This window comes from Heloderma suspectum, chromosome 6 (genome assembly GCF_057233095.1).
Source record: "Heloderma suspectum isolate Gila_16-S chromosome 6, 16-S_ref, whole genome shotgun sequence".
NCBI lineage: Eukaryota > Metazoa > Chordata > Lepidosauria > Squamata > Helodermatidae > Heloderma > Heloderma suspectum.
Window position 1 is genome coordinate 11,440,088 of NC_139463.1, and position 27,983 is coordinate 11,468,070.

General features: G+C 40.6%; 1 protein-coding gene across 1 annotated transcript; it reads left to right on the forward strand.

Moving 5' to 3' along the window:
- The first annotated feature begins 314 nt into the window (after positions 1–314).
- On the forward strand, positions 315–27,364 carry ATP12A (ATPase H+/K+ transporting non-gastric alpha2 subunit). The gene is made up of 23 exons (XM_084807220.1): positions 315–405; positions 4,337–4,483; positions 8,329–8,388; positions 8,718–8,921; positions 9,424–9,537; positions 10,186–10,320; positions 11,001–11,118; positions 12,187–12,455; positions 13,094–13,292; positions 13,414–13,523; positions 14,948–15,082; positions 15,970–16,162; positions 17,211–17,386; positions 18,189–18,325; positions 19,162–19,312; positions 20,502–20,670; positions 21,320–21,474; positions 21,817–21,940; positions 22,164–22,309; positions 23,920–24,053; positions 25,204–25,305; positions 25,949–26,040; positions 26,842–27,364. Exons 1-23 carry the CDS (start codon positions 397–399, stop codon positions 26,868–26,870), a joined length of 3,108 nt encoding a protein of 1,035 aa, XP_084663346.1. The 5' UTR covers positions 315–396; the 3' UTR covers positions 26,871–27,364.
- The last annotated feature ends 619 nt before the right edge of the window (positions 27,365–27,983 follow it).

Sequence of the window (27,983 nt, forward strand, 5' to 3'; positions counted from 1 at the left end):
CATATGCCCATTACTGTGGTATGTTTCCACCTACTGCTGCGAAGCAGAGGATGGGATGGGCTCAGAGAGGTAAGGAGGTGTGGCCAGGCAACGTTCATAAAGGGCCAGCAACAACAGACACTTCTCACAGGCTCTGGAAGATGAACCTGTCCAGCCTGAAGAATGCTGAAGTGTGGAGAAGATTCTAGCTAACTTTGGATCTCCTGCCGGGAGGCTACAAGCTCTGTGAGCAATTCTGTTCCAACCCTCCTACTATTCACAGCTCCTTGGGCCTTGCTGTTTGAATATACTTTTTTTTCCCCTTTTACCCAAGCACCTTGACTTGGTATATTTATTTATTTATTTGCCTGCAAGCAATCCATTGTTCCACTTGGTCAAAGGAAGAGGAAGTTCGCAATGGGAAAGGTGAGTAAATCAGGGATTAAGACAGCAAATATTCACAGCAGGCTTCTCTCAAGCTTTGAAAACTGTCAGTTCTAAAAAGGCGAAATACGTCTGTGCTTGCCTTGCCCAATGCACTGATATTTTAAGAGGAGAATAAGAAGGTTTCTTGATTAAGGGCCTTACTTCTGTGTCATTTCAAGGAGAGAGAGAGAGAGAGATTTAAGAGATTAAATTTTCCTCTCTTCACTTTTGCGTAGAATTTTAACTTCTGACATTAGATGAGAGGATGAGAAGAGGGGTTATTTAAAATATAATTTATCATACATATAAGGGGCTCCCAGTGGTCTCCCATCACAGATAACTGATCAGGTCTTCACCTGCTTAGCTTTGGCAACCATACAAAATAGTTTTTTCTCAGACTGATAATCAGGCCCAGGGGTGGATGTTGCTAAAAAGAATAATGACTGTATTTCTATACACACTTATTTGGGAGTAAGTCCCTACTCAGTGGAGGTGGGTACCTATTTTGGGTATAGGGTTCAGCACCCTGGATAGCTTCTTTAGAGTTCTGGCTGGTTCTGACTGAAACCTGGAATGGATTCATGACTCCACTGAAATTAGAGCCACCAACCTCCATTGTACCTACGGAACTCAGCATAGGAACATAGGCAACTACCTTATGCCAGGTCAGGCTATTTGTCCATCTCGCCTGGTGTTGCCTACTCAGACTGGTAGCAGCTTCTGCAAGGTCTCAGGCTGAGGTCATTCACATCATCTGCTACCTGATCCTTAGTATCATAGGAACGTAGGAAGCTGCCTTATACCAACTCAGACCGTTGGTCCATCTAGCCCAGTAATGTTGACATTGATTGGGAGCAGCAGCCATTCAGGGTTTCAGGAAGGATTCTTTTCTAGCCCTACCTGGAGATGCCGGGGATCAAACTAGGGACCTTCTGCATGCAAAGCAGCTGCTCTAGCACTGAACCATGGTCCCTCCCATTTGCTCAATGGGACTTATTTCTGAACAAACATGTATAACAGGGTTGGGCAACTTTTTGCCCTCCAGATGTTTTGGCCTACAACCATCAGCCCTCACCATTGGCTATGCTGGCTAGGGCTGATGGGAGTTGTATGCCAAAACATCTGGAGGGCCACCAGTTGCCCACTCCTGAGGTATAGGATTCCTGTCCATGTCCCATTCCAAAAGCAAGAGTCCTAGAATTAACTTGTCTTTCCTGACAATAAAACTCAGACAATCTAAGATGAATGATACTTAGATGTCAAACTGAAGCAGGCATCCCAACTTATCTAGAGAGGAAAATGCCAAATAGGGTAAAGAGGATCATTCAGTTGAGTTCATTAACTGCAAAGAATTCACTGATAATAGGAAATATCCCACAGTGCACAAAGTTGTTGGTCATCTATTGTTACTAAACATTTAAATAGCATTCACATTGTGTCAGGAGCGGTACCACACAGAGCAGACCCCATCCAAGCTCAGATGGTTTACAAACTTTATTCAACAGATAAGATGGAAAGAGTCAGCAGCTTACCTTATGTAGTGGAATAGGTGGCTGTGGAGAAGCATCATCTGGACATTTCAAATGGCAGAAATAGATGGTTTTTGAGGTGGAAAGGAGGAGAAATGGAAGAATATGTTTTAGCTGATTTTTGGAATGCCCCCCACCCCAGAAAAAAGTTTTACTAGAAAAAAAATTCTTGCACACATTTTAGCTCCAGTTTGATAGATATTGTCATATATTCATTTATAAAACAAGCTGGGGAAAAACAGTTGAAAGACTCACAGGTTTTAGAGAAAAACAAAACCCAGTTTATTGTTATTACCAAAAAAAAAGTCATCTGAAGATATTTAAGTGCACACATGTTCAGAGCTAAGCTCTGTGTCAATAAGCAAGCTGTGACCTGATCCTCCATCACCAAGTATGACTATGCTTACAAACTCAGCAATATAATCCTCAAAGAATCTGGTAAGGAATGGGGTCAGCCAATACCTGGTCATTCCACAGAACGGCATGCAATTTATAGGTCAATTATGATCTGGAAAGTTATGTATATAAAAGTGGACAAGCTCTCACAAAACAGGAAGCCTGTCTCTGGATTATAAGCTATTCGAAAAGAGGCAACAGAGAACAATAGCTTATCTATAATATGCAAATTGAATGAAATGGGTGGAGCAGTTCTCTGTATGAATGGCAGTTGCTGCTTAAGCAGCCCATTTACATGGTATAGTACTGAAACAAAAGTTGGGTGGCTTGCAGTTGTTCAGTCAGGAGCTTTCTGAAAGAGCTAATATGATTGGCCTGTTAGCATGCATTCAGAGTTTGTGAAGATATCAAATTTACATATATTTTGGCCATAAGAATTAATGCGATTTTTAACCCCTAACTTCTTTATGAATTGCTACAATGTGTGTGGGTATTGCTACACTATGTGATCGGCAGTGCACGATAGTTATATATAGAAATAAAAAATGCCTTTCTTTTCCTCCTTTTCCAGCCATCGTGTAAGATGGCAATAATATACACAGACTTTTTTTTAATCTCAGCAAAAAGAGCACTCCCTCTGGAAAGTGACTCTCTGAATTTGTTACCAAGGTGGGGTCAGCATCGCCTTCGTTTTAACACTATATGTGACTCATGCATGGCTAAACATTTTCCAAAAATTAGCATCGAGATCAGTTGTGCCACTGATAACTTTGAATGGACAGTGATATCTTGGATGCATACAATCATACTCAGTGTTTCCATTGTGCATGCACATGTATATCCAAAACAGCTCACTTTCAGCATGGCAGTACTTTCAGACATGGGCATGACCATCTTGAGATATGCTTAGGCATACACACTATACTGTTGGACATGTACTTAATATCTTAGTCTGCTGTATAGTAGTTTACAAAATTCTCCCTGTCCAAATATCCCCTAGATTTTGAGTTCCATATTATCTGGTCTTCTTTGTAGAGTGGTATGGAACAGATGCATTCGGAAATAGGAATCTCACATTCTACCAGTTTTGTTTCTGGATGTTTGTGATAACTTACAAAGTACTGATTCATCACAGCACAAAAAGGATTCCTGATGGAATCATGCCACCATGGGATTCCAAGAAATTATTCAGCTCTAATGTAGACTGCTTTATAATCCAGACAACCTCTTATTTCAGTACTAGCTTTAGTGCTCTGCAGTGTGTGTGTGTGCGTGTGTGTGTGTGTGTATTTGTATTTGGGGGATGGATGGAGAGGCATGAGGCAATTCCAGTTAGTTTGCTGGAGGAGTTGTGAGAACCCATGAGAAAATCGCAACCTCAAAATTTTGAGTAGGGATTGCTTACCAAATTCTGCCCATTCATGTTTCTCTGAATTACCTGGCATCTTTTGCATAGCAGCACTACTGCTCTAGGAATTCACCATTCTTCTGATTTTATTTTTGGACTTTTTAGAGACTGCTGCATATGCATAGTTTGCCACAGCTTAAATTTATTTCCATTCATTCTCTTTCGCCCAGTATTTTAGCAATGTGTGCATTGGTAAAACACAGCACTAAAAGTAATCTTGATGCACTTGGCATTCATATGCTCAACTGATCATACATGTTGTGTTTCACCAATGACTGCTTGTGCACATCAGGAAGGTAGAGAAGGGAAAAGATAAGAACATGGGAGGAAATTAAATCTTCAGAAAACTGCATGTCCTAGTTCCAGAATTAATATTAGACATTCTCCAAGTGAAATCAGAAAGAAGGCGGAGTGAAAGGTTTATCCAAGCCAACCCACGGAACAATAGTAGAATGGGACTGCTCATCCCTAGTTTTTAGGGCTCTGGGAAACTTAGCTTTCCATGGAATACCTTCTCATCCTGAAAATGCTTTTACATGACACAGGGTAAATGAATGGGATAATCAGAATAGGCCAACCTAACTTGCTTCCATTTCAGAAAAAGCCTGACATCTACTCAGTTGAGATCAACGGAACAAAGGATTTGGAAGAAGTGGGCAAAGGAGATGAAAAAGAAAAGTACAAAGATTTGAAAGGGGACAAGAAAAAAGGCAAGGCTGAAGACCTCAAGAAAGAGCTGAACCTGGTAAGTGCCTCAGGCAACACCCACAACAAAAGCTGCTACCCACCCTTCCTTGTTCATTCATCCTGGTACAGGGCTTAGTACATAGGCTGAATCCAAGTCCTCATTTGCACTTTTGCTGTACGATTTAGGCCAGATTACAATGCACATTTTTTCAGTCTGGAACAGGAAATGAATTATCTACCTTTAAATGATTCATGCCCCAACAAACAATAAAGATGCTATCTTATATGGAGCAGTATTCCTTTAGCACTTTTCATCTTTTAAAGGGTTTTATAAACACTGGCTAATTACATTCCAGTTAGATAGGCCAATGTTATCATTAACCTGATTTTATTAAGCTACCATCTATATCCAGCCCTAGGCTCCTCTACCTTTAAGATTTCCACTCCAGTGGATCCAGTTGGGTATTGCTTCCCTTGATCTGAAGTTGTGTTGATCAACAGAAGAAAACTGGTCAACAGAACAAGTGTTTTGGTCACTCAAGTAGAACAGCTGCAGTCCCCCTCCCAGCCCAATCAACAAATATATGAAAATCGATGAAACTCATATCTCCTCTGATGACAGCATTATCATGGTGCAATATAAATGCAAGTATACATAACTACGTAGCCAAAGAATTATCTAGTTTGCCTCTGAAAGGCTTTGCAATTCCTCCTTTCACTTTTACTTTGAAGCAAAATTATTGGTGCAATTTTCCTCTTCCTTTGTGGTAAGTCCTGTCTGGGACTTAATCAAGAGGATAGTACCATTTGGATTGAAGAGCAGGGAAAATCAAAAGTGACATCAGTTCATCATTCACCTCTCCTAACCTTTATACTAATGGTTCAACCCCTTCTGGCTTCATGGAAGAGGGTTATGTGGTATCAAATTGCATAGAACATCCATAATTCATACTATGGCCGGTAACTCTCAATATGCCAAGGCCAATGCTGTTCCAATATTATAATTACAATTGTAAAACAGTGTAACATTTGCACAGGATGTGGCAGTGTAAATGGCCATGCTGGTTAGCAATAATGGAAGCAATCACCCAATATACCTTGAGGGCACCAGGTTGGGGAAGGTTGGTTTGGAGGATCTCTGGGGATTTGGATTTGGGTTTAGAGAATGTGTGTTCAAAGCCACACATTGACTGGGTTCATACAATACACTAACCTACACTCAGTGTTTGAGTGTGGGTTGTTGTTGAACTCTGGGTTGCATGTTGAACCATGGGTTAGCATGCTATTTGAACCCAGGACATTTCCACAGGGTGGCTTGTTAGCCATGCAGTATGGCTTATTTTTCTCCAACAAGCCACCTTCAAAACCCATGGTTTGTTGTTGGGCTGTTCAGGGTGGTGAACAAGCCACACTGCATGATTAACAAGCCACCCTGTGAAAAATATCCTGGGCTCAGACAACACACTTACCCATGGTTCAACAAACAACCCATGGTTCAACAACAGCCCATACTCACTGACTGAGTATGGGTTAGCGTGTTATGTGAACAGCTCCACCATCTGAGCTCAATCCCACTCTCATTCATTAAACTTTCCCCTGCACAGTTTGAAGGATCCTGGGGACCTGGGAAGGAGGGTGGAGCTTACTGTCCATTTGCTTCTCTTCAGCCTATCAAGATCCCAGGTCTAGCCTGACTGACCAAGAGCACTGCTCTTGTATGCCAGCATTCCAAAGTAGTATTGAAGGCAGCACAGATGTGTAGCCCTTCTCCCTAGCTAATTTGGGGAGAGGGGAAGAGGCAGGAGCTCTCTTGGTATTCCTGAAGATCGGGATAGGGGGGTGCCTCCCCCACTACCCAGTTCTGCTGTCTTCCTGTTTTTGAGCCCAGTGCATTCATATTTTCAGCCCCACTTTACTTTCTGATTGCATCACAGCAAACAAATATTAAATAGCAAAAATGACTATATATTGCTCTTCTAATTTATATTGCCCATGATCCTGCATTATTAAATGTCACAAGCTCGAAGGAGATCATGAATGCATATAAGAACTGATTATTCAACTAATGTAGGTCTGCACAGGCCATCGCTTGCCATGAGAAACCCAACCCACTAGCTATGGACTGTGGCCTGTCAGGTGCTTGACAACCTCTCTGTTTTTGCAGTCCCTGGTTGGGAGGCAGCAAAAGCAGGTTTATCAATGCCCTGTTTGCTCACCTTACATATCTGGTGAACTAAGGGCCAAATGAGATGAGATTCTGGAGATGTGATTCTGGTTAAATTTTGGCAAAGAGCAGCAGAGCGGTAGGAGATTCAGGACAGATAAAGGGAAGAGTTTATTCACAAAGTGCAGAAACTATGGAATTTGCTACCACAAGATGTAGTGAAGGCCACCAACTTTAAAAGACAGACTCACAGAGGATAAAGCTGTCAATGGATACTGGTCATGACAGCTACAGTATATATTACCTCCAGTATGTATCAGAGGCAGTATGCCACGGTATACCAGTTGTTAGGGAACATGAGCAGGAGGTTGCAATTACACTCATGTTCTACTTGTGGACTTCCCACAGGCTACTGTGTGGACAGACTGCTGGATTAGACAGGCCTTTGGTCTGATACAGCATGACTTTTCTTATATGTTCTTCTGAAGGGATCCTGATCCAGGAGTACCATGTTCCTAAGGAAAACTGTCCTCCCATTAAGGAAAGACACAGCCTACATAAATACTTTTCCCTAATGGGGCAAATAGCAGTTTAAAAAGTATTTTACTCACCATTCTGAAAAAGAAAATACCTGGTAAGGAGTTTTCCAGTGGGAAAATGGGGAAGGGGGATCCTCCAGAGATTTAGGGATGGGAGAAAATTGAGTCTTCTTCTGATCTCTACCTATTTTTTTTTCCTGTGGCCTCATATCTCTGGCTCTACCTCTAACCATTTACCATGGAGCTTCACCAGATTTTTGCCTTCAAGGGTTGGCAACCATGTGACATTATCGGGTTTCACCTTGAAAGTCTCACATGTTGTGATATTGGAGACTTGGCAACCCAAAGCCCAATATCTGAGGATGCTAGAGATTAGACATGAGACCTGATGCATGCGTTTTAGTACTGAGCAATGATTCCCTCCCTACAGCTAAATAAATAACTGGAATAATTAAGACACATCCCTTAGTTCCTGTGACATATTGTGTTGTGCAAAAGTGATGGAGGAATCAGCTGGCTGCCTAGAGAAATTCTGGAATCTCACTTGGTGCTTTCCAAGAAAAGATTGCACAAGCAACTGATTCTTTAGATAACAAGATATCATCTCTGATTAGCTAAACCCCTTCTTTCTACTTGATGTGTTCCTTCTACTCCATGATTCCATGACCAGCTGAAGGAATTTAAATCTCAAAAGTTTAAATGTACTCACCATCTTCCAATGCAATGCTATACACTTACAACTCTTTTAAGTCAACAGGTTCTAATAGGTTTGGAAATGTTTATTAAAACAATTGCACAGGGTCAACTATGATTGTTCTACTCTTGGTACATCTTGAGAAGAACAAGTTATTAACCATCCCATATTGAGCAACTGGTACTGCTAGCTTCATTGAATTTTGTGTAGAGCTAAATTCAAGATGAAATTGAATGTTCCTGCTTGGGTAGAATGACAGAAGAATTTTGCAGTACGCAAAGGAATTTTTAAGACTGGAAAAATGTCTTAGGTGGGTGTCAGGTATCCCCAGGCAGAGCTGTAAAAACTATCTGTATGTTCCAAGGTGTGACCACAGAGACCATCAGAGCATTTTAACCATGACATACATACATGCATACATACATATATTTATTACAACCATGGGACCTATTTTTTTTTTTTTTAAAGAAAGACACTTATCACCTCTCTTTTCCTTACTGTTTTAGGATGATCACAAACTCACAGTTGAACAACTGGAAGAAAAATATGGCACAAGCATCAATAAAGTAAGTTAATATGGACAAGAGAAAGTAAAAAAAAGTATGACTGGCCAGCTCAATCACATTAAAATCCACGTCATGCAGGTATGCCACCAGAAATGGTATTTGTGCTATTGCACCTGGAACAATGCACTTCAGGTGTACATTGCAACTGTAACATGTAATTCCCTGCCCTCAGTCTTCAGGATAGGGTGGGCCATCATTTCAAATAACAGAGAGAGAGAGAGAGAGTTTTGTCAACATTCCACAAATTATGGGACTCAAATTTCACTTTTGTACATAGGCTGTGCTCCTTAAGGATTTCTGACTCTAATTATATATTTTGTCTCCTATAGGGTCTTACAAGTGCAAGAGCTGCAGAGGTTCTGGCCCGAGATGGTCCCAATGCTCTAACTCCCCCCAAATCGACTCCTGAAATCATCAAGTTTCTCAAACAAATGATAGGAGGCTTTTCCCTCCTCTTGTGGGTTGGCGCTGTCCTCTGCTGGATTGCCTTTGGGATTCAGTATGCTCAGAAAGTTTCTTCAGCATTTGACAATGTAAGTATCATATCTTTGTAGTGGTTTCTGCATTTCCCACAGGTGTCATGCCCAATGAAAAACCATTGCAAATACTAAGGAAAAAATCACTCTTTGGTGTTCCTAATTGAACAGCAACTACCTGAGATTCTTAGATGAGCTCAGTCTTATATGAGCACATTTGTGTGGTCCTGGTGCTGTTTCTAAACCCACAAATTTGTAGATCTAATGCAGATTCTGAAGACCATCGGTTGTTTTCCAGTTGTATGTTTCCATCACAGGTTTTTGCAAGAGCCCCCTTGAACTGAACAATGATGAGACATCACGTTCTTGCCTATAAATCTCTTGGCCATTTCCCATTTATGGATAGACTATAGACTCTACATCTCTCTTCTCCCTTGTGATGTAAACAAGTTCATTCCCACAGTTTACTGAAACACTTGCATAACTATTTTACATCTGCTGGGAAACTATAAATGTTTTTTGTTTGTTTTTTGCTAACCTGGGTAATCTTGTCATTCAGCTCTACTTAGGTGTGGTCCTTGCTCTGGTTGTAATCCTTACTGGGATGTTTGCTTATTATCAAGAAGCTAAAAGCACAAACATAATGGCCAGCTTCAGTAAAATGATCCCACAGGTGAGTGTCTAGTAAATCTCGGTATACTATAAGATGTAGTGATGGCCACCAATTTGGATGCCTTTAAAAAGGGATTAGACAAATTCCTGGAAGAGAAGGCTATCAGTGGCTACTAGTCCTGATGGCCATATGCTACGTCCAGTAGCAGAGGTAGTATGTCTATGTACACCAGTTTCTGGGGAACATGGGCGGGAGGGTGCTGTTGCACGCATGTCCTGCTTGTCACTTCAGTGCAGGCAGATGGTTGGCCACTGTGTGAACAGAATGTTGAATTAAATGGACCCTTGGTCTGATCCAGCAGGGCTCTTCTTATGTTCTTATGTTCTTAATGTGTTTAAAAACCACATTAAGGGATATTGGAGACTTTCTCCTACAGAGTATGGGAGAAATGAGTTTGGTGGACACCGTTATTGCAATAACAGATATTGATCTTATCAGGCTCCCATTACTTCTCAGCAACGAAGCCCTATCAATGATTTCTGGATAGCAATATGGGGTGCCGCTATGCTAATGAACATATCAAATTGCAGACAAACTTATATAACACTGAGTAGCTCAGCTTATTGAACTTGTTCCAGTACTTTGTTACAAAGCTGAAATAATGAGACTAAGAGTTCAACCAACCCTTGTATGTGTTTTTCTTACTAGCAAGCCCTTGTCCTCAGAGATGCAGAGAAAAAAGAAATACCAGCAGACCAACTCGTAGTGGGTGACATTGTTGAAATCAAAGGTGGTGACAGAATACCAGCTGACATCAGGCTAATCACCAGTCAGGGTTGCAAGGTGAAAAATAAATACATACCAGCTTTGATCCAAGGGGGAAACTAAGAGGATTCAACAGAATTTGGTATCTTTCTATGGAACAGGGACATGAAGAGGCATAATATGTATGATCATATGTTCAAATAAAGGATAGGTCAACAAGCAGATGAAACAGAGTCTTAAAATAAACGCCTCTCTCAAGCTTTTACACAGAAGAGTCTTCCCACAGAGATCTTGATCATTTAGATTTGGCAGTAATAACCACCGTGCTAGTGGAAGTCTCTCCCTTTAGGGTTGTTTGCACAAGTGCTTGAGATAACATCACCATAATTTACTTCAGTTTTGGATTTGTTCCCATGATCAGTCAATCAATCCAAGGATGATGTATGTTAAAAGTGAGTGCTAGAGTTTCTAGATAGATAAAAAAGAAGGCTTTTTGTCTTTATCCCATTTTGCAGTAAACATACTGTAAAATGTGACACATGAGTAAAGGTGTCTGCAACATATCTGGGTTATCTAATAAACCCAAGGACAGGCTGTTGACTGAGGCTCTAAATGGTCCATGAAATAGTAATTTGGGTATCCCCCATCAAGAGGGGGAAAAGATTTATAATGATTGAAGTTCTATATAAAACCCAATGGTGGGTAAACAAAATGAAGGGTTACCCATTCTCATGTGAGGATTTGTCTTTGATCAACAGGTGGATAATTCTTCCCTCACTGGAGAGTCAGAACCACAGTCCCGGTCCTGCGAATTCACTCATGAAAACCCACTGGAGACCAAAAACATTGCCTTCTACTCTACAACTTGCTTGGAAGGTATGTATGCACGTGTGTGTGTGTGTATGTACACAGTGAGGGAGGGAGGTCTGGAGAAACTTCACATGCCAAAAATCATCCTCAACAGTGCCGTTCCTTCCCAATTCCAAATATTTTGGCTAGCTTTGAGCCTTCTCCCCAACCTGTGGTTCCAATTCAGATTGGGTCTGCTATGCCTGTAATTTTTATTGCTACAAAGTTATCTGTTTCAATGGATCTGTTTAGAATTACAGGTGTAGGAGCCCCAATCCAGACTGGATCCACAGTGAGGGGAAAGGGCTAAAGCCCCACTACCGCCATGCTAGGTTCCCAACCCAGAATATGTCCCCTGTGCTTCCTTTACAGTAAGGAAGACATAGCTGCTAGCTACGTCTTCAAAGTAACATACAGCTTAGCACATAGATTGTTTTCTCCTTGGGGCAGGGTGTTGTTCCTTGTGATCCTGTAATGCACAGTGCAGATTGACAGTATGGCATAAATACTACTACTACTAAGTTACCATACTCTCCAAGTATGCAGTTCTGTGGGGCTGGTTTACAACATGACACAAAAACGTTCACTTGGATTCTGCATTGCTCCATTCATGTAAGGGAGTAACTCCCCCTCCATTTGCATCCCCCCCATACCATATGTCACACAATTCAAAAGGGCCCTCCAACCTCCAGAAGGTTTGGGGTTGGGCAGGTCTCTGCAGAGGGAAAGGTGAGGTGGGAAAGCCCTGTTTGGTGAGCATGAACTCTGTTCTATTTACGGAGAGAAAGTTAAGATCCAAATCACTGATTTTTTTTTTTTTTAAATGTGATACATACACAGCATTTTATTTAGTTGAAAATATCAAGGTAAGGAAAAGCAAGTAAACATTTGACCCAAAGTCTCCTGAAAAAACCTCTCTCTTTTTGATCCAAATAGGAATGAAGGGGATGAGCAAAAAAAAAAGCACTAGTAGAAAGCAGGGCTGTATTGGAAAAGCTTTGAAGATTTTTTTTTAAAAGATGTGGCATTAGTGACAAAGTGGACAAAGAATGATGTTTTTGGTTGTTGATAACCAGTCCTTTCCTTTCCTCTTAGGCACTGCTACTGGCATGGTAATCAACACAGGTGATAACACCATAATTGGACGGATTGCTTCACTGGCTTCTGGTGTTGGGAATGAGAAGACGCCAATCGCTCTTGAGATTGAGCACTTTGTCCACATTGTGGCTGCAGTAGCTATTTCTATAGGGGTGCTTTTCTTCATCATCGCCGTCTCTATGCATTACCATGTCCTAGATTCCATCATATTCCTCATTGGCATTATTGTGGCCAATGTGCCTGAAGGGCTGCTAGCCACAGTGACTGTAAGTATCCATTGGCCTACAACAGCCATTGATAACACCATATGGCTCTGTGCATGCTGTGTAACACTACACACCAGTGTGCTACTGAATACAAGACATGCTGACTTGTATGACTCAGGGCCTCTTCATCTCCAGCACATTTTTAAAAGAAGTGTATAATTATTAATGGACAGAGCTGGCACTGTCTGTTTGAAAAAGAATTGATCTGAGAACATATGGATAAAATCACCTCCATTTTTTGAAATATTTTTGTATATTTGATGCACTTCTTGTCTCTATTTTAAGATCTGTAAGTGACATCCTTCGAACAGTTATACATTTGTGGAAGTCTTTATTTCTGGCTGTGCTACTTGATGCATCTTACCACTTCTGTGTTGTATTTTTTTAATGGATACCATGTCAGGAAATACTCTAGAAATATTTTGATTCACATAAAAAATGATTCGCCTTGGACATATTCTATCATAAACATAGGCCATTGTTTGCCAAGTAAAATGCTAGATTCTATTCTTATCATAAATATGAAGTAAATCGACGGCTGGCGATGTTAGTGGAAATGAGATCTCCACATATGGAGCAGTATGAAAGGCTTTTCTGCATTCGTTCACTACAAGCTGTGATTTTTTCTGCATTGTTAGGTAAGTTTGTCTTTGACTGCAAAGAGAATGGCCAAAAAGAACTGTCTGGTGAAGAACCTGGAAGCTGTGGAAACTCTGGGATCTACTTCCATCATCTGCTCTGACAAGACAGGAACCCTTACACAAAACAGGATGACCGTAGCCCACCTTTGGTTTGATCATGCCATCTACTCAGCAGACACCAGTGAAGATCAATCAAGTAAATAATTAGTCAATAGGCTGTGGAGTGGGCAGCGGAATAATGGCCACTGTTTCCCATTTTATAAAGTGAGGCAGCTATTTTCTGAAATGCCATACAATTTTCCCTACTTTCTTTTCAGCCCAGTCTTTTGACCAAACATCTGGTACCTGGACAGCACTGTCAAAGATTGTATCCCTGTGTAATCGGGCAGAATTCAGACCAGGACAGGAAAATGAACCTATCATGAAGGTATCAACTACTTTCTGTTAGCTTCTTTTGCAGGATTATCTGAGTGCTCTGCGTTTTGATTTACAACTTTCATTTTAAAATATCTAATGCTTGCTTGTACTGTCCTGTTTTCTTCTAAAATTACAGAAATGGGTATGGCATAACACCCATCAGTTATTATTTCTGTGGGGTAAAACTGAGAATCAGTAGCAAAATAGAATAATGTAATATTTTGGCTTACCATGCTCTACCTGTTTCTGTCTAAACTGACAGAAATGGGCCGGTGAAATACTCTGCAGGCTTTTAACTTATATGGAATTATTTGCTAAACAACCATTTGGATACTTTCCCCAAAACAACTTGGGAAATACATCAATTTGCCCTCTCACTCCTGATATGGAACTTCAAGAATGTGAGCTTCTGGATAAAAGGCGTTTTTAAAAAATCTTAAAATGCCTATCAATTCATAGTCTAGTCAACAAACAAGGAGAAAGGAACCCAAAATATTGCATTATTTTATTTTGCTACCAATTCCCAGTTTTACCCCATAGAAATAACAATCCAGTGTCACTTAGCATGCAGTCCTATACACAAACTGGGAATGAATCCCATTCTATTCCATGGGACTTACTTCCCAGTAGACATGCATAAGATTCCACTGTCAGTTCAGTCAGAGATTAGAAATTCCTTTATTTTAAGAAGAGGTGTGACTGTCACTGGCACCAGTCTTGCAATCATTTCAACACCAGGGCCAGATCTACAGCTCATGTCGTATTGATACAATCCCATCATGGTGACACTATATCCTTCTTGCACATTTATATCTCGTAGGACACACAGTGACATCTGTTGCGGTATTTTGGGTAATGCAGAATAAATAAATGGGATATAACACTAGAAAAGCAGTATACAGAATGCCTAATGTGCCCCAACAGTTATCAATGCATTTCAATCTGATAAAAAGCATTAGTGTAGATCTAGCCCAGGTCAAAATTGTTCTGTTTTTCAGGCATTTTATGCTGATCGCTCCATTTTATGGGTTTTTTTTTTTTTTTTTACTGCTTTTCATTGTTTTATGACTCTTATTTTATTACATCTTTATTGTTCATCACTCTGATATCATTTGATGAAGACCATTGATACATATCCAAATAAATAAATAAATAAATAAATAAATATTAAGAGACAACTTAGAACTCATTACAGCTAGAGATCTCTCACCACTTAAAGTCACTCTTTTCCGGGAAGACTCCTTAAAATCTCAGCTTTTATTTAATGAATGCATCCCTTAAGAGAATAATGATAATTTATCTTATGAAAATAGGACAGTACTTTCCTGCTACACTACAGGATAGGTGTTGGTTATATAGTAGTGCAAAGAGATTTTAAAAATATCATTTGGTTCATTGAATGACACCATTTAACTCTTTTACTGAAATCCCCAGAGAATTGTGGTGGGAGATGCCTCTGAAACAGCTCTGCTGAAGTTCTCTGAAGTTGTTTTGGGTGATGTGATGGAAATCCGGAAGAGAAATAGGAAAGTGGCTGAGATCCCCTTTAATTCCACTAACAAGTTTCAGGTAAGTGTGATTTCCTAGAACAGGTTGATGCACAGAAGTGTTAATGGGAAATGTGATGTCATATGAAATATACAGTTAAAATTTGCAAGGTGATGGAGAGAATTACTGAGTGAACAATCACTGGAAAGAATAGCCTGAAGAATTAGATTTGTGAGTGTGGAAAAAGAAACATCACTGCACTGCTCTAGTAGTAATGTGCTATTACTTTCACACAATTCAGAATGTGGTTGAAGGGAAGATATAAATTTAACTGGCAGTGATAGAAACAATAAGCTAAATAGGCAAAGCACTCTAATTCCTCTGGAGTGTTGACTTTTGTGAATATTATTCTGCGTAGTAAAACTACCATTAACACTTGTATGGTTTCCACTTAGAGGATTGGATCCAGACATAATCACACACAGAGTATACCCACTGAAATCAGCGAGACTTAAGTTAGTCATGACTAACTTCCCATTGGTTCCAACCCAAGTCTGTAACAACCACAGTCTTGAACATAAACAATACTGTTAAGATAGGGCATGTTCCAGCAGCTGCTATTTATAGCTCAATAAACAGTATCATAGAAATCTATTATAATATACATTGGTGGTAGGTCACACAGTGCCTTGGATTACAACTACTGTCAGCCTCAACCAGCACTGGCAATGGTCTAGGATGATGGGAGTTGTAGTACAGACCATCTGGAACTCACTTACTCCTATTCTATATTATAGGATGGCTACCACAGACTTGACCTGTATCTGACATCCAACTTTGGCTGTCAAATCGGCATGAACCCATGCTATTTTCTTCTCCCCCGGGAGTGTTAAGTTGAAAAGGCAAGATTTAATCCTTGAAGGCAAAAAGTTAGCTCATTTCAACTGTTGCATCTTCATATCATTCAGCTGTCCATCCATGAGACTGATGATCCCGATGATAAACGCTTCCTGCTGGTGATGAAAGGTGCCCCTGAAAGAATTCTGGAGAGATGCAGCACCATGATGATCAATGGAAAAGAGGAGCCACTTGATAAGGAGAAGGCAGAAGCTTTCCAAACAGCATACATGACACTGGGAGGCATGGGAGAAAGAGTACTTGGTGAGCTGGCTTGTTACAAAGGAACATGCATGGGGATCAATGCAGTGTTTAAGGGGTTAAAACTTTACTTTAAAAAAAAGTGCAGTCCTGCAAGGAGCTGCTGTGGTAATTCTGGACTTTTATTTGTTTTTTTGGCCATAACGCATGGGAGGAATTTATTTCTTAGAATGTGCTAAACAGGTGGAACAATACATAAATTGTGTTGCTAACTGCATTTGCCTGTGTTTGGCCAGCCTTATCTTCCGTTTCTTGATCTGTATTGTAGTGACTAAGACTGTAAGTCAGAAAGTCCCCAGTTCAAATCTTTACTCTGCTATGAATGAGCCGTTACTCCCTCCATTTCAGCCTCAGTTTACAATGTGATAATAACCTACATTACAGGGCTGCTGTATGGCTTATTGTGATAACATGTGGAACACTCAAAAAGTTCCAATGTATTATTCATATTATATGAATATGTCACAGCATTAGCTAATACTTCTCAGACAACTTGCAGCTTTGCAGTGTCTGCAGTGTTCATATGTTACCCAGGCCTATAGTTTCTCTCCAGGGAATAGTTATGGCCGTGAACAATCCTGCAAGGGCTGCAAGGCAGCTGAACCATGATTTTTATAATATGTATACAGTATGGTAAAAATTGTATGTTTCTCTGGAAATATATACTTCCTACTATCCATGACATAGGAAATAAGATAGCATGTTAGAGGACACATTGAAATTAATTTAATTTTTATTAATGTAACTCTAGCCACCACTTTTTGATAAGTGACAATGGGCATTCTATTTAGGAAGGGATGATCATCCTAACTAATATATCGTAGTGGGACATTTGGGGCAAAATCCTACTTATATAGATCCATTGAAAGGAATGGGACTTAAGTTAGTCGTGACTAATTTAAATCCCATTCATTTCAATGGGTCTATTCTAAGTATGGCTTATGTTGGATTTTACCCTTGATCAATAAAATTAGACAGTTTTCATAGCATGATTTATTTCCTCTCTCTTTTACTTCTTGTATTCTGTTATTATGTTGTTTTTCCACTCTAGGCTTCTGTCATTTGTATCTGCCTGAGGAAGAATTTCCAGACACCTACCCATTTGACACTGACTCCATGAACTTCCCTACTTCTAATTTTTGCTTTGTGGGTCTCCTGTCTATGATTGATCCTCCTCGATCCACTGTGCCAGATGCTGTCATCAAATGTCGGAGTGCTGGGATCAAGGCAGGTTTTCCAAAAAGCTACTTTTAACAGTTGATTTTAAAAATGGCAGTGGCCTCTCCCCTGCCCCCACCCCCACCCCTGCCCCTGCCCCCACCCCAAATCAATCTGTCCTGTATATTGGTGAAGAGTATATTTCACATATTTTTCTTAGGACTATCTGCTAATGGTTATTATCACAATGCAAAATCTGGAAATGAAATGTGAAACAGCAAAGATAGGTCTGTGCTGACTCTAGCAAAAAAAAGTTCCAAACTTGAAGGAAACTCAGTTCAAGACCCAGCTACGATCTCCATACTTTACATGTTTTAATTCTGAAGTATTACACCAAAGTTTTTAAAATGTATAATAAAAGTTACAAGAAATGATGGATTTATGGACTTTTGATGGACATTGGCAAATGCATATGTTTTTGAAAAATAATCATTAAAAATGTATGTACATTGAGCCACCATATTTCATTCATAGATCATAGATGAATAGCGTTGAAAGGGGCCTACAAGACCATAGAGTCCAACCCCCTGCTCAGTGCAGGAAGCCTGATTCCCAGGCAGTCTCCTATCCAAGTCCTAACCAGGGTTGACCCTGCTTCAGAAGGTTTCTATCTCTAAAAATTACTTGTCGGAAGCGACTGAGTGAATAAACAAAAAGCAAACAAACCCAAAGGCTAGTTAATTACCAACAACAGATTCTGTAAATCTAAGTGTTTTGTGAACCTGTTAAATAGTGAGGGCAGATGCTACAAGCTGTATCTTTAATTTGGCTCCTTCCCTTCATTAATTCTGAAAACTTGCCCTTTCTGTAGGTGATCATGGTAACGGGTGATCATCCAATCACAGCCAAAGCCATTGCCAAAAGTGTAGGCATAATTTCAGCCACCAGTGAAACAGTAGAAGACATGGCTAAGCGCCTCAATGTTCCAGTTGAGCAAGTGAACAAACGGTAAGGATGCCACAAGGCTGCAAGAAACAGAACCTTCTTTATGAATTACCCTGATTTTAGTGCACAGCTGGTCCTGTCATTTAACATAATCTGTCCTCTAGGAATTATTCAGTTAGAATCCTAATCCTATCCTATTTTTCAGAATAAAAGTACTGAGGTTTTCTTCCAATGCTTTCTCCTTCAACATTTTTTTTCATGAAGGTAGAACTTAAATGAACAAACTTTCCAAGTTCCTTAATGCACTCTATTTAGTAAGATGTGTAGACTTATGTCAAGGGCTCCTTGGGGCCCTCTCTCAGTCTAATCCAGTAGCCAAATCCAGACACAGACAAAGGGATTCTTTTCAAAGCTTTATTCCTCTTTTACAACTTAACAACTCTACTGTTAGCAACTAGCTATGAGCAGCAGAGTACCTATGCCATAAGTTGGAACAGTTGGTCCTCGTTTGAAAGGGAATCACTTGCAGACCCTGAACTTATGGGCTAGGGAGAGTTCCTCCCCTTTTCCCTTGGATCCTCTGGGCACAACGCCTCCTTTCCGCGCCCTCCATTTGGTGCCGCTCCCTGCGTCGGCATCGCGCGTCCAGCAAGTCTGCTTCCTGCGCTCTCTCACTCCCGGGACTGCTATCTAAGCTAGGAATGCTGGTGAGAGGAATCTCTGCCAGCTGTTGGCCTTGGGAAGGATGAGCATGCTCCTCTCCCAGGAGCGGCTCCTTTTCCTCAGAATCAGAACTACTCTGGGATTCTATGGGCTCAGTGTCCACCCTGACAACATATTTGCATCTGATTTTCAAAGTCTACCATGACCTTAACTGTGATCACCTATGGCTTTTGCAGAGATGCCAAAGCTGCTGTAGTTAATGGAATGGAGCTAAAGGATATGACGTCCAAACAGCTAGATGACATCCTGGTCAACCATTCAGAAATAGTTTTTGCTCGTACTTCTCCCCAGCAAAAACTGATCATAGTGGAGGGCTGTCAAAGACTGGTGAGTGACCATTGTGAATAGAAATGTGTGCCTTCACTAGCAATAGGCTGCACCATTGAGGCCTTCTGAACAGTCCTCAATGGAAAACATTTATGGCAACAAAAAATAGCATGTGCAGACAAGAGGAAAGAATCAATGTATTTATCTATGTTTGCCCAGTGGGCCTTATCAGCTCTCTACTTTTAATCCTGTATAGAAATTAAAATAACATCCATGGGTTTTTCCCTCTTTTTAACATAGATTTTTTTTAATTGACTGTTTTATCACTAACACTCACATCTGAAGTAATATTTAGCTTTCTAAAGGATGAAGAGTAGGAAAAAGACGTGTGCTTACAACACACCCTATATATAGTAACTAGATCTGACAAGCTATTTGGCACAGTATTTTTTATAACTAGTCTCAATGCATCCAAATCCCGAGAACAAGATACCCAGCATGTCTTGATCATATTCAGCTGACAATACTTTAAATTCTCTTACAATTATGCTCTCTAATGTTTCACTGACCGAATATGGATTTGGCCAATCAGCATCGTTCATTTCAGAAAGTAACCCAGGTCCCTTCAAGCAGGAATAAGAGACCTTTGCAAGGTAAGGTCAGGGACACATATGCAAGTAGTTGAAATTTTAGGTGAGGGTCAGACTACACAATCTGTTAAATATGTAGCATGCAGCTGCCCCTTTTTGTTTTTTACTCACAAGTAAGTGCATGGGACACACACAACCCCAGTATGGGGAAGTTAGGGGAGGTCTGGACTTCCCCTTTCCCTGCTTATTTTCCAAAAATCACCTCCTGTGTGGAGGCAAAAAAAGAGGAAAAATGCCTCCATTGGCACCAATGGAACCTTTTTGGAAAACAAGCAATTGTGTGTGTGTGGGATTAAACCTACCCTACCCATGCACTGTGGTCCCAGTCCATATTGGGGCCGACCCATTTACTTGTGAGTAAAAAAAAAGAGAGTTTCAGTTGCATACTACACATTTCATATATCATGTAGTTTGACCCTGAGCTGACAGAATTATTATGGCTTCCAAAGTGCCCACCCAGCACCTCCCATCATCAATACTACTCAAAATAACTACATACAGATCTTGAACTGTTTCAGGAAGCTCAACATAACACTACTCAAACAAGGGAAGGATTTGGGGCATGGTTTTTATAATATCCCTTCTCTTCTGTACTCCAGGAAGCAGTAGTTGCTGTGACTGGAGATGGTGTCAACGATTCCCCAGCTCTGAAGAAAGCTGATATAGGAATTGCTATGGGTATTGCTGGCTCTGATGCAGCTAAGAATGCAGCTGATATGGTCTTGCTGGATGACAATTTTGCTTCTATTGTTACTGGAGTGGAGGAAGGTAAGATGAGGCCTATTATGCTGACCTTGCTGTAAAGTGCCAGCAAGGTATTAATGCAAACACTCAGTTGACAGAATTACATATACAGATGTAAAAAGAGACAGTGCAGTTTCACACGAATCATTGCCCATAAAAGTGAGCAATATTTAGATGTACAACTTCCTTTTGTGTTCTTCTCAGCCAACCCAAATTTGTCACACATCTTTCAGTCTGCTGCTTGATTGCAGTTGTAGAGTCCCAGAAATGTTCAGATAACCAGGCAGCTGTTACAGGATTCCCCCCCACACTTTTATAGCATTCCTGTAGTCCCAGTTGTCCCCTCAAACACAAAGAAGATGTGGAAGAAGAAGATTTAGGTAAATGATGCCCCAAGCTGCCTACAGTTGAGGTCAACCTTATCTTCACTATCAAAGTAGTTTCTTTTAAAGGGAAATGCTGTTTTGCAAAAGCTAATTATTTAAACAAGAAAATATTAAAACTTGCCCACTTATTACAATATTCAGATTTTATGGCAGGGTAAAGTAAATTAAGATAATCACATATCATCTTTCTTGAGGAGATTTTGGAATATGGCATGCCACATTCACAGAAACATGATGAACGCACCCCTGCAAAGACCATCTGACAATTATTTCTCTTTCTTCTACAGGTCGCTTGATCTTTGACAACCTGAAAAAAACTATTGCCTATACCCTAACCAAAAACATTGCTGAGCTCTGTCCATTCCTGATTTACATCATTGCCAGCATCCCGCTTCCCATTGGAACCATTACCATCCTTTTCATTGACCTTGGTACAGACATTGTGAGTTGTTAGCTTTTGGAAGACAAAGCTTTTTCTTTTACGACATGTAATTTGCACTGCAGCTTTATGTCCATATTGCAGAGCAAGGGACAATCACTAATTCATTGCCATCTTTCTTGTTCCCTTGCTATGATGTGCAACGCCATTCTGAACCAGTGAGTAGGACACTGGAAACCAAACTAAAGAGTTCCTTATTCTTAACTAAAGAGGTCCTTATTTAATTAACTGTAATTAATTAGTATCCTGGCAGCATTAATTTCTTTTTGGGCCACAGGGCACAGTAGATTAAAAAAGCAGGGCTCCTAGAATCTTACATCATATTGATAGTAACTTCTCTTACAGATCCCTTCCGTTGCACTGGCCTATGAAAAAGCTGAAAGCGATATCATGAAAAGGAAACCACGACACAAAAAGAGGGACAGGCTGGTCAACCAGGAACTTGCAGTGTACTCCTATTTGCAGATTGGTATGATACTAGTGGTGAATGGGTAGTGGTTTGCATCAGTTTGCATCATGGCTGAGCTCAGATATGACCTCTGGTCTCCAATGAGCAAATCCAATGCTCTGATTAACTGAGATCCAAAAATATCCAGTAAAGCTAACATGACAAGCATTCAGCCATTCATTTTTTGTCATCTGTTTTCTCTTCTGTAAATACAGCATCTCACCCTTTCACTTCTCTTTTGCAGGCATTCTGCAGACTATCGGCGCCTTTCTGACCTACTTTACTGTTTACGCCGAGCAGGGCTGGCTGCCTCACTCACTTCTTAACATCCGACTCAAGTGGGAAGATCAATTTATCAATGATTTGCCAGACAGCTATGGACAAGAATGGGTACATAACCATAGAATCTCTTTCACTTAAATAACCAGTTATTATTCAGATAGGACAATCACACCCTTCACACAGTTTTAGTAATTTATTGCTAGCAAGTAAATCCATTCATACATGGACATGGCAAGCCAGGGTGGTGGTCGTGGTGGTACTTGTTCAACTCCAGAGGCCTCTAAAATGAGCTAAAGGACAGTAACTGGTGTTTGCTTCCTTAAAAATGTGACTCAGGAACAGAGTGGCTTGTACCAATGGCCCATTGCCATCCCATGCAAGACAAGTATGGCATGTCCATCATCTTACACTGACCCTCAGTTGTATAGAACTGGTTGCTAAAATATATCAGGCATGGAACGGTTGTGTTTCCACAGCTCTGCTAGGTCGGCACATTCTAAAGTTGATCATCCCCAGTCACGTCTCCTCTTTCAATATCACCTCTCTGCGTATCACCACAATGCCACATCCAGCAAAACTAGCCAATGCCAGTAAATAGCATTAGCACACACTGCTATGCCAGTACAACATACCTCATCAACTGGCATCATCTACACAGTGTCCCAATGTTAGGATACTGAGCTGGCACCACAATCCTTGAGCCCAGTCCTACATACTTCTTCCCTGGTGCACCACTTCACAGGATCAGATTGGAAGTGATGTATGATACCATATATAATAAGCATAATCTGCCTAGAGGTCACATTCTTATAAAAACACCACAGGGCAAAATACTCCCTTGTATTGCATAATCTTAGTGAGCTTAGTTTTTTTTATAATCCTTATGTCCAAAATCTAAAACAATAATGCATCTTGCAGGAATCTCCCTCTTTCAGTGATTAGAGTGAACAACAGTATGTGCGCAATTCTGTATTGCCTTAGGGAACACTTAAGGCCAACCATATGTTCCTATGCAGACAGGGGGCTAAAGTGACCCATTCTGTGGCAACAAGGACTCTACAGTATACATCAAATTCACCACACACTAATAATATGGTGCATTGAAGGGCACTGTGGTTATCTGCCACCAAACTGGGGCTCTGTGAAATGTGAAGGCATGTTAGGCCCTACAACATCTACCAGTGGGAAAGGAGGATAGCTCCGCTTCTGACATGTGTTGCAGTAGTGGAAATGGAGCTACCTCCTCATTTATATACAGGAATAACCTAGTGTTGCAGGCAAACTTTGTTTTACTTTGTACTGTCTGCGATATGGCAACTTCATATACTTCTAGGAAGACCCACACAACTTGTGACTCACCAAGCGAGCAAGCGAGCATTTGGGGTGGGTTAGGGTAGTTTTTATAATGTTTTTAATGTAGAATTTTATTGTTTTAACTGTTTTGTTGTTGCACATCGCCCAGAGTGGCTGGGTGACCAGCCAGATGGGCGATTAATAAATTTAATAATTAATAAATACATACATACATACATACATACATACCCATCAGCAGCTTAATGAATATCCTGCCTTTGCTGCTTGCCTGCTTCCTGCAACTGTAAAAACAGGGGTTACCAGGCACCTTGCTGGCCATAGGTTGTATAGGCCTGCCTTAAAATCAACCATTTAACACACATCCTCCCCACCCCCTCAACCCCATATTTACTATTCTTTTGCAGACTTTTGTGCAACGGAGAAACCTGCAGTACCACGGCTACACGGCCTTTTTCGTCAGCATCACCATTCAGCAAGTGGCAGACTTAATCATCAGAAAGACACGGCGGAATTCCATTTTCCAACAAGGGCTTTTCAGGTTGGTGTCTATGACTTACGCTGATATAACTCGAGTCTCAAATCTTAGGATGACTTCATCCCTCTCCTCTTTCCTTGGTTACTGTGAACTGTACTCTCCACCAGAGCCATCTTGAACTGATGGCCATCTGAACTGATTGTTACTGGTCGTTACTGATCATTATTGATCAGCCATCTCAACTGTTTGTTACTGTTTGTTACTGATTGTTACTGATTGTTACTGATTGTTACTGATTGTTCAGCCGCCCGAACTGATGCTTACTGTGAACTGTACTGTCCTCCAGAGCCATCTTGAAGGGCTAAAGATAAAAAGAACCAGTGGTCAAAAATGGACAGAATATCTCCATTTTTTTTTTCATTTTCAAAATGAGAAAGTAGAAACTTTGGATGGGTAAATAAATCACCATCTAATGATATGCATTTGCATATCCCCCCTTGTTTTTTGAACCAGCTACCACAAAATGTTTTATCATAGTATGTTCTTTTTAGCCTAATTTTGTCTGGAGGGTTACAGCAGGTTTAAAAGAGAATTGGAGGGCAGGAGGCAAAACATATTTTTATTCTTACCTACAACGTCTTCCTTCTCAAGATATTGACTAGACAAATCCCTACCAAAATCAAATGAGAACTGAAAGCAAGTCATATGATGAAAACCATTATGAGTAGGAGATACCTCTTCAGTCTGATCTACAAAGTGATAAAGATGAGAATGATGGCTGCTTGATCTGAACCTAAAAAGGGTGAAGATCCAGCCTTCTAACCTTAAAAAGTCAGAGAAAAATGTCCCTCATCACTGTTGAGGTGTAAAGATCCAGATGCAAAGATGGATCAAAGAGTACCCCAAGGCTGTGTGTCTGGGTGATCAGGGAAGACAAGCCCTAAAAAAACAAAACTAACAGGAGAGCCCACCACTCATACACCTGAGGATCAAGTTCTTCCTTTTGGTACCCATACAAGAATATACATGTGTACACACACACACACACACACACACACTTCACATCTGTCATGTCACACTTGTATTATATATTGTGTACCATTATATACATACATGAGGAGAGGAAAGTGAAAATCTACTGTTCTTCTTAAGGAAGTATTCATACGTATATTGCACAATAATGTAATCACCTATTGTACTGGTTTTCTTATAGGAACAAAGTAATCTGGCTGGGTATATTCTCCCAGATATCAATTGCTTTGATTCTCTGTTATGGCCTTGGAAGTATTAATGCCTTAAACTTCACACCCCTCCGGTGAGTTCAGTTTCCTGCAAGATGTTGGTATCAATTCATATATAGTAGGGGTGGGCAACTGATTTTGGATGGCCAGGGGGTGGGCAACTGATTTTGGATAGGGGGGTTGAATGACCCGCCCCCATCTCTCTGCAGGTAATAGATAAAGGCATGGCAGAATGAAGTGCTGGTCCTAATAACAGAGCTTCCAGACCTAGGATTTGGACTTTGGAGCACAGGAATTAATTTATTAAACAGAGAAGACCCTTTTGATTATATCAAAGTTCCATCCTAGCCTTAGTTCTGATGGCAAAGATGTCATTAAGAAATGAGAAACAAAACCATAGTTCTTTGCATAAATTTAATCCCCCCCCCTCCAGTATCATTATTAAGTTAGCCAAATAAAGTCCCAAATCAGTACCGAATTACTTTTTGTGAGTGGCTCCTTAAAAGACATACACAGAGTTTGGTCATGGTGCACCATCCATAAGCAAATATATTTAAATTGGCTGCAGCTATGTAAGGGAAATCTGCTTAAGAACAAAATAAAAAGTGTTGAAAACCATTGAGTCACACCAGAACATCATTTGCTGTGCCAGATAATTTATTCAATGCCATAGGTATTTTTAGGATGATATTTGATGCTTAAAATTCTCTTTCCTAGGTTTCAGTATTGGTTTGTTGCTATGCCTTATGCCTTCTTGATATGGGTCTATGACGAAATTCGCAAGCTGTTCATCAGGAGGTATCCAGGAAGTAAGTAGCGGAGCACCTTACACAGGATTAGAATTTCCACATCCATTTAAACTCAAGTTAATTTTACTGCATGCAGTTTTAAACTCACACCCATTATTGCAGGAAGCATTGTACTTGCCAAAAGGAGGAACAAGAAGTCCTCTCAGGTCAGGCATTCTACTTGGCACTGCAGTAATCATTAATTAAGCTTTGGCTGTAGTACTGCATTCATATTTTAACAAGTGATGCAATGGTTTGGAAAGAACTGGGAGAAGAGGAAGAAAAATTATATTGGTTGGTTGAAAGCTAGGAAAGCTTGCCATTTCAATGATACTTAAAACATACTTGTCTAGTTGCCCTGAGTTGATGCCAGTTGGGGCAATGGGTCGGGCTAAGCAGTTCTGTGCCAGATCTAACACTGCACACAGAGATACCCTCCCTCTGCTTCTCCTAATCCCATCCGACTGAAGAGAACTGGGTAGGGAAGCAGCATATGCATGTGCACTTTTGAAGGCTTGGAGCCAGGCACATGCGGACAAGGTAGTGCCAGTGTTTGTGTATGTCTGGGAGGAAGGAGAGGAAAGAAGATGTCCCATTAGCTTTCCCATATATTCATGGGATGCAGACACGGGGATGCAGCAGCTCACCAGCACCAACACTCGACAAATTATGCCAAGCACCTTGGCATCTGAGAAATGTTTAATTCTACAGACAGAGATGCTTAGTTCTGTGTGAACAGAATGCTGGACTGGATGGACCCTTGGTGTGATCCGGCATGGCTCTTCTTATGTACCTATGTTTTTCCTTCTTTTTCTGTTATAGGCTGGTGGGATAAAAATATGTATTATTGAGAGTGCATCTATCACTCCTCATTTTTCCATGCTGGAAAGTACAACTTCGTTGCCTCTTCTGCCCACTGCTGCTGCTTGAAAGCCCTCTCTGTGCAAAATTAACCAACAGCGAAGATTCTTATCAGAATGAAGAAAGAAGAATGAAGACACATGAAATGGATCTAAACTGTACTGTAAAAGCTTAACCCTTGGGTTACCAACTTGGATGCTATCTATTTTTATAATTCCCAGTCCCATAGTGTTTTAAGTGTACAAAGTTCAAAGGGAAGAACACCCTCTTGTATATAGAATTAAAGAAACCACACATTTGTTGTAATAATAATGTAAGGCACTGACTTGCGCTAGGTTTCTTAAACGTTGTATTTTTGTTGTTCAGAATGATGATGATGTCTTCTATGGCAATCCAACTGTGAGCTTGTATGTGTAGACCAGATGTGTGCTGCGAAGGACTATGCCGTAGAAGCACAATTTGATAATAAAATAACTCTTTTTACATGATGTTACTGTTTGTTATGCCCATCTTCTATCACTTGGTGGAGGGTGATGCAAAGTAGAGGCCCGGGCCGGCTCACCATTAAGAAGACTGAGGTGATTGCCTCAGGCAGATTTTGGGGGGCAGCAGTCCCTGACTGTTCCCCTCCATGGGAGAAACAGAGCAGTGTATACCACATGACTTGTCCCCACCACCCCTAGCCTGCTCTGTCGGGCATGGTGGAGGATGCTATCTCATCAACAGTGTTAAAAATAAGATTCAACTGATAGTCCAGTTGGCTTCTTTACACAGAACAGAGAGGGGCCTGTCCTTCGTCTCAGACAGCAACATGCCGTGGGCCTGCCCTGGCAGAAGCTAAAAGAAAGATGATTTATCACAGAGAAAAGAAGAGTCTTGTTATTGCTCAGACCAGCGGGGAAGCAATTGGTCTGAGTTTTTGTTGGGGTCATGCCATAGCACATAATCTGTTGTGACCAGGGGAACAACCAGACAAAGGCTCCAACCACTAACAATCAGCTATTCCATCTTTCCTCCTCAACATAATTTTTTTGGTAAGAAGGAAAAAAAAAAAAGGGCAGAGCAATTGTAGGATAAAAGCCTTGTCTAGAAACACACCTATT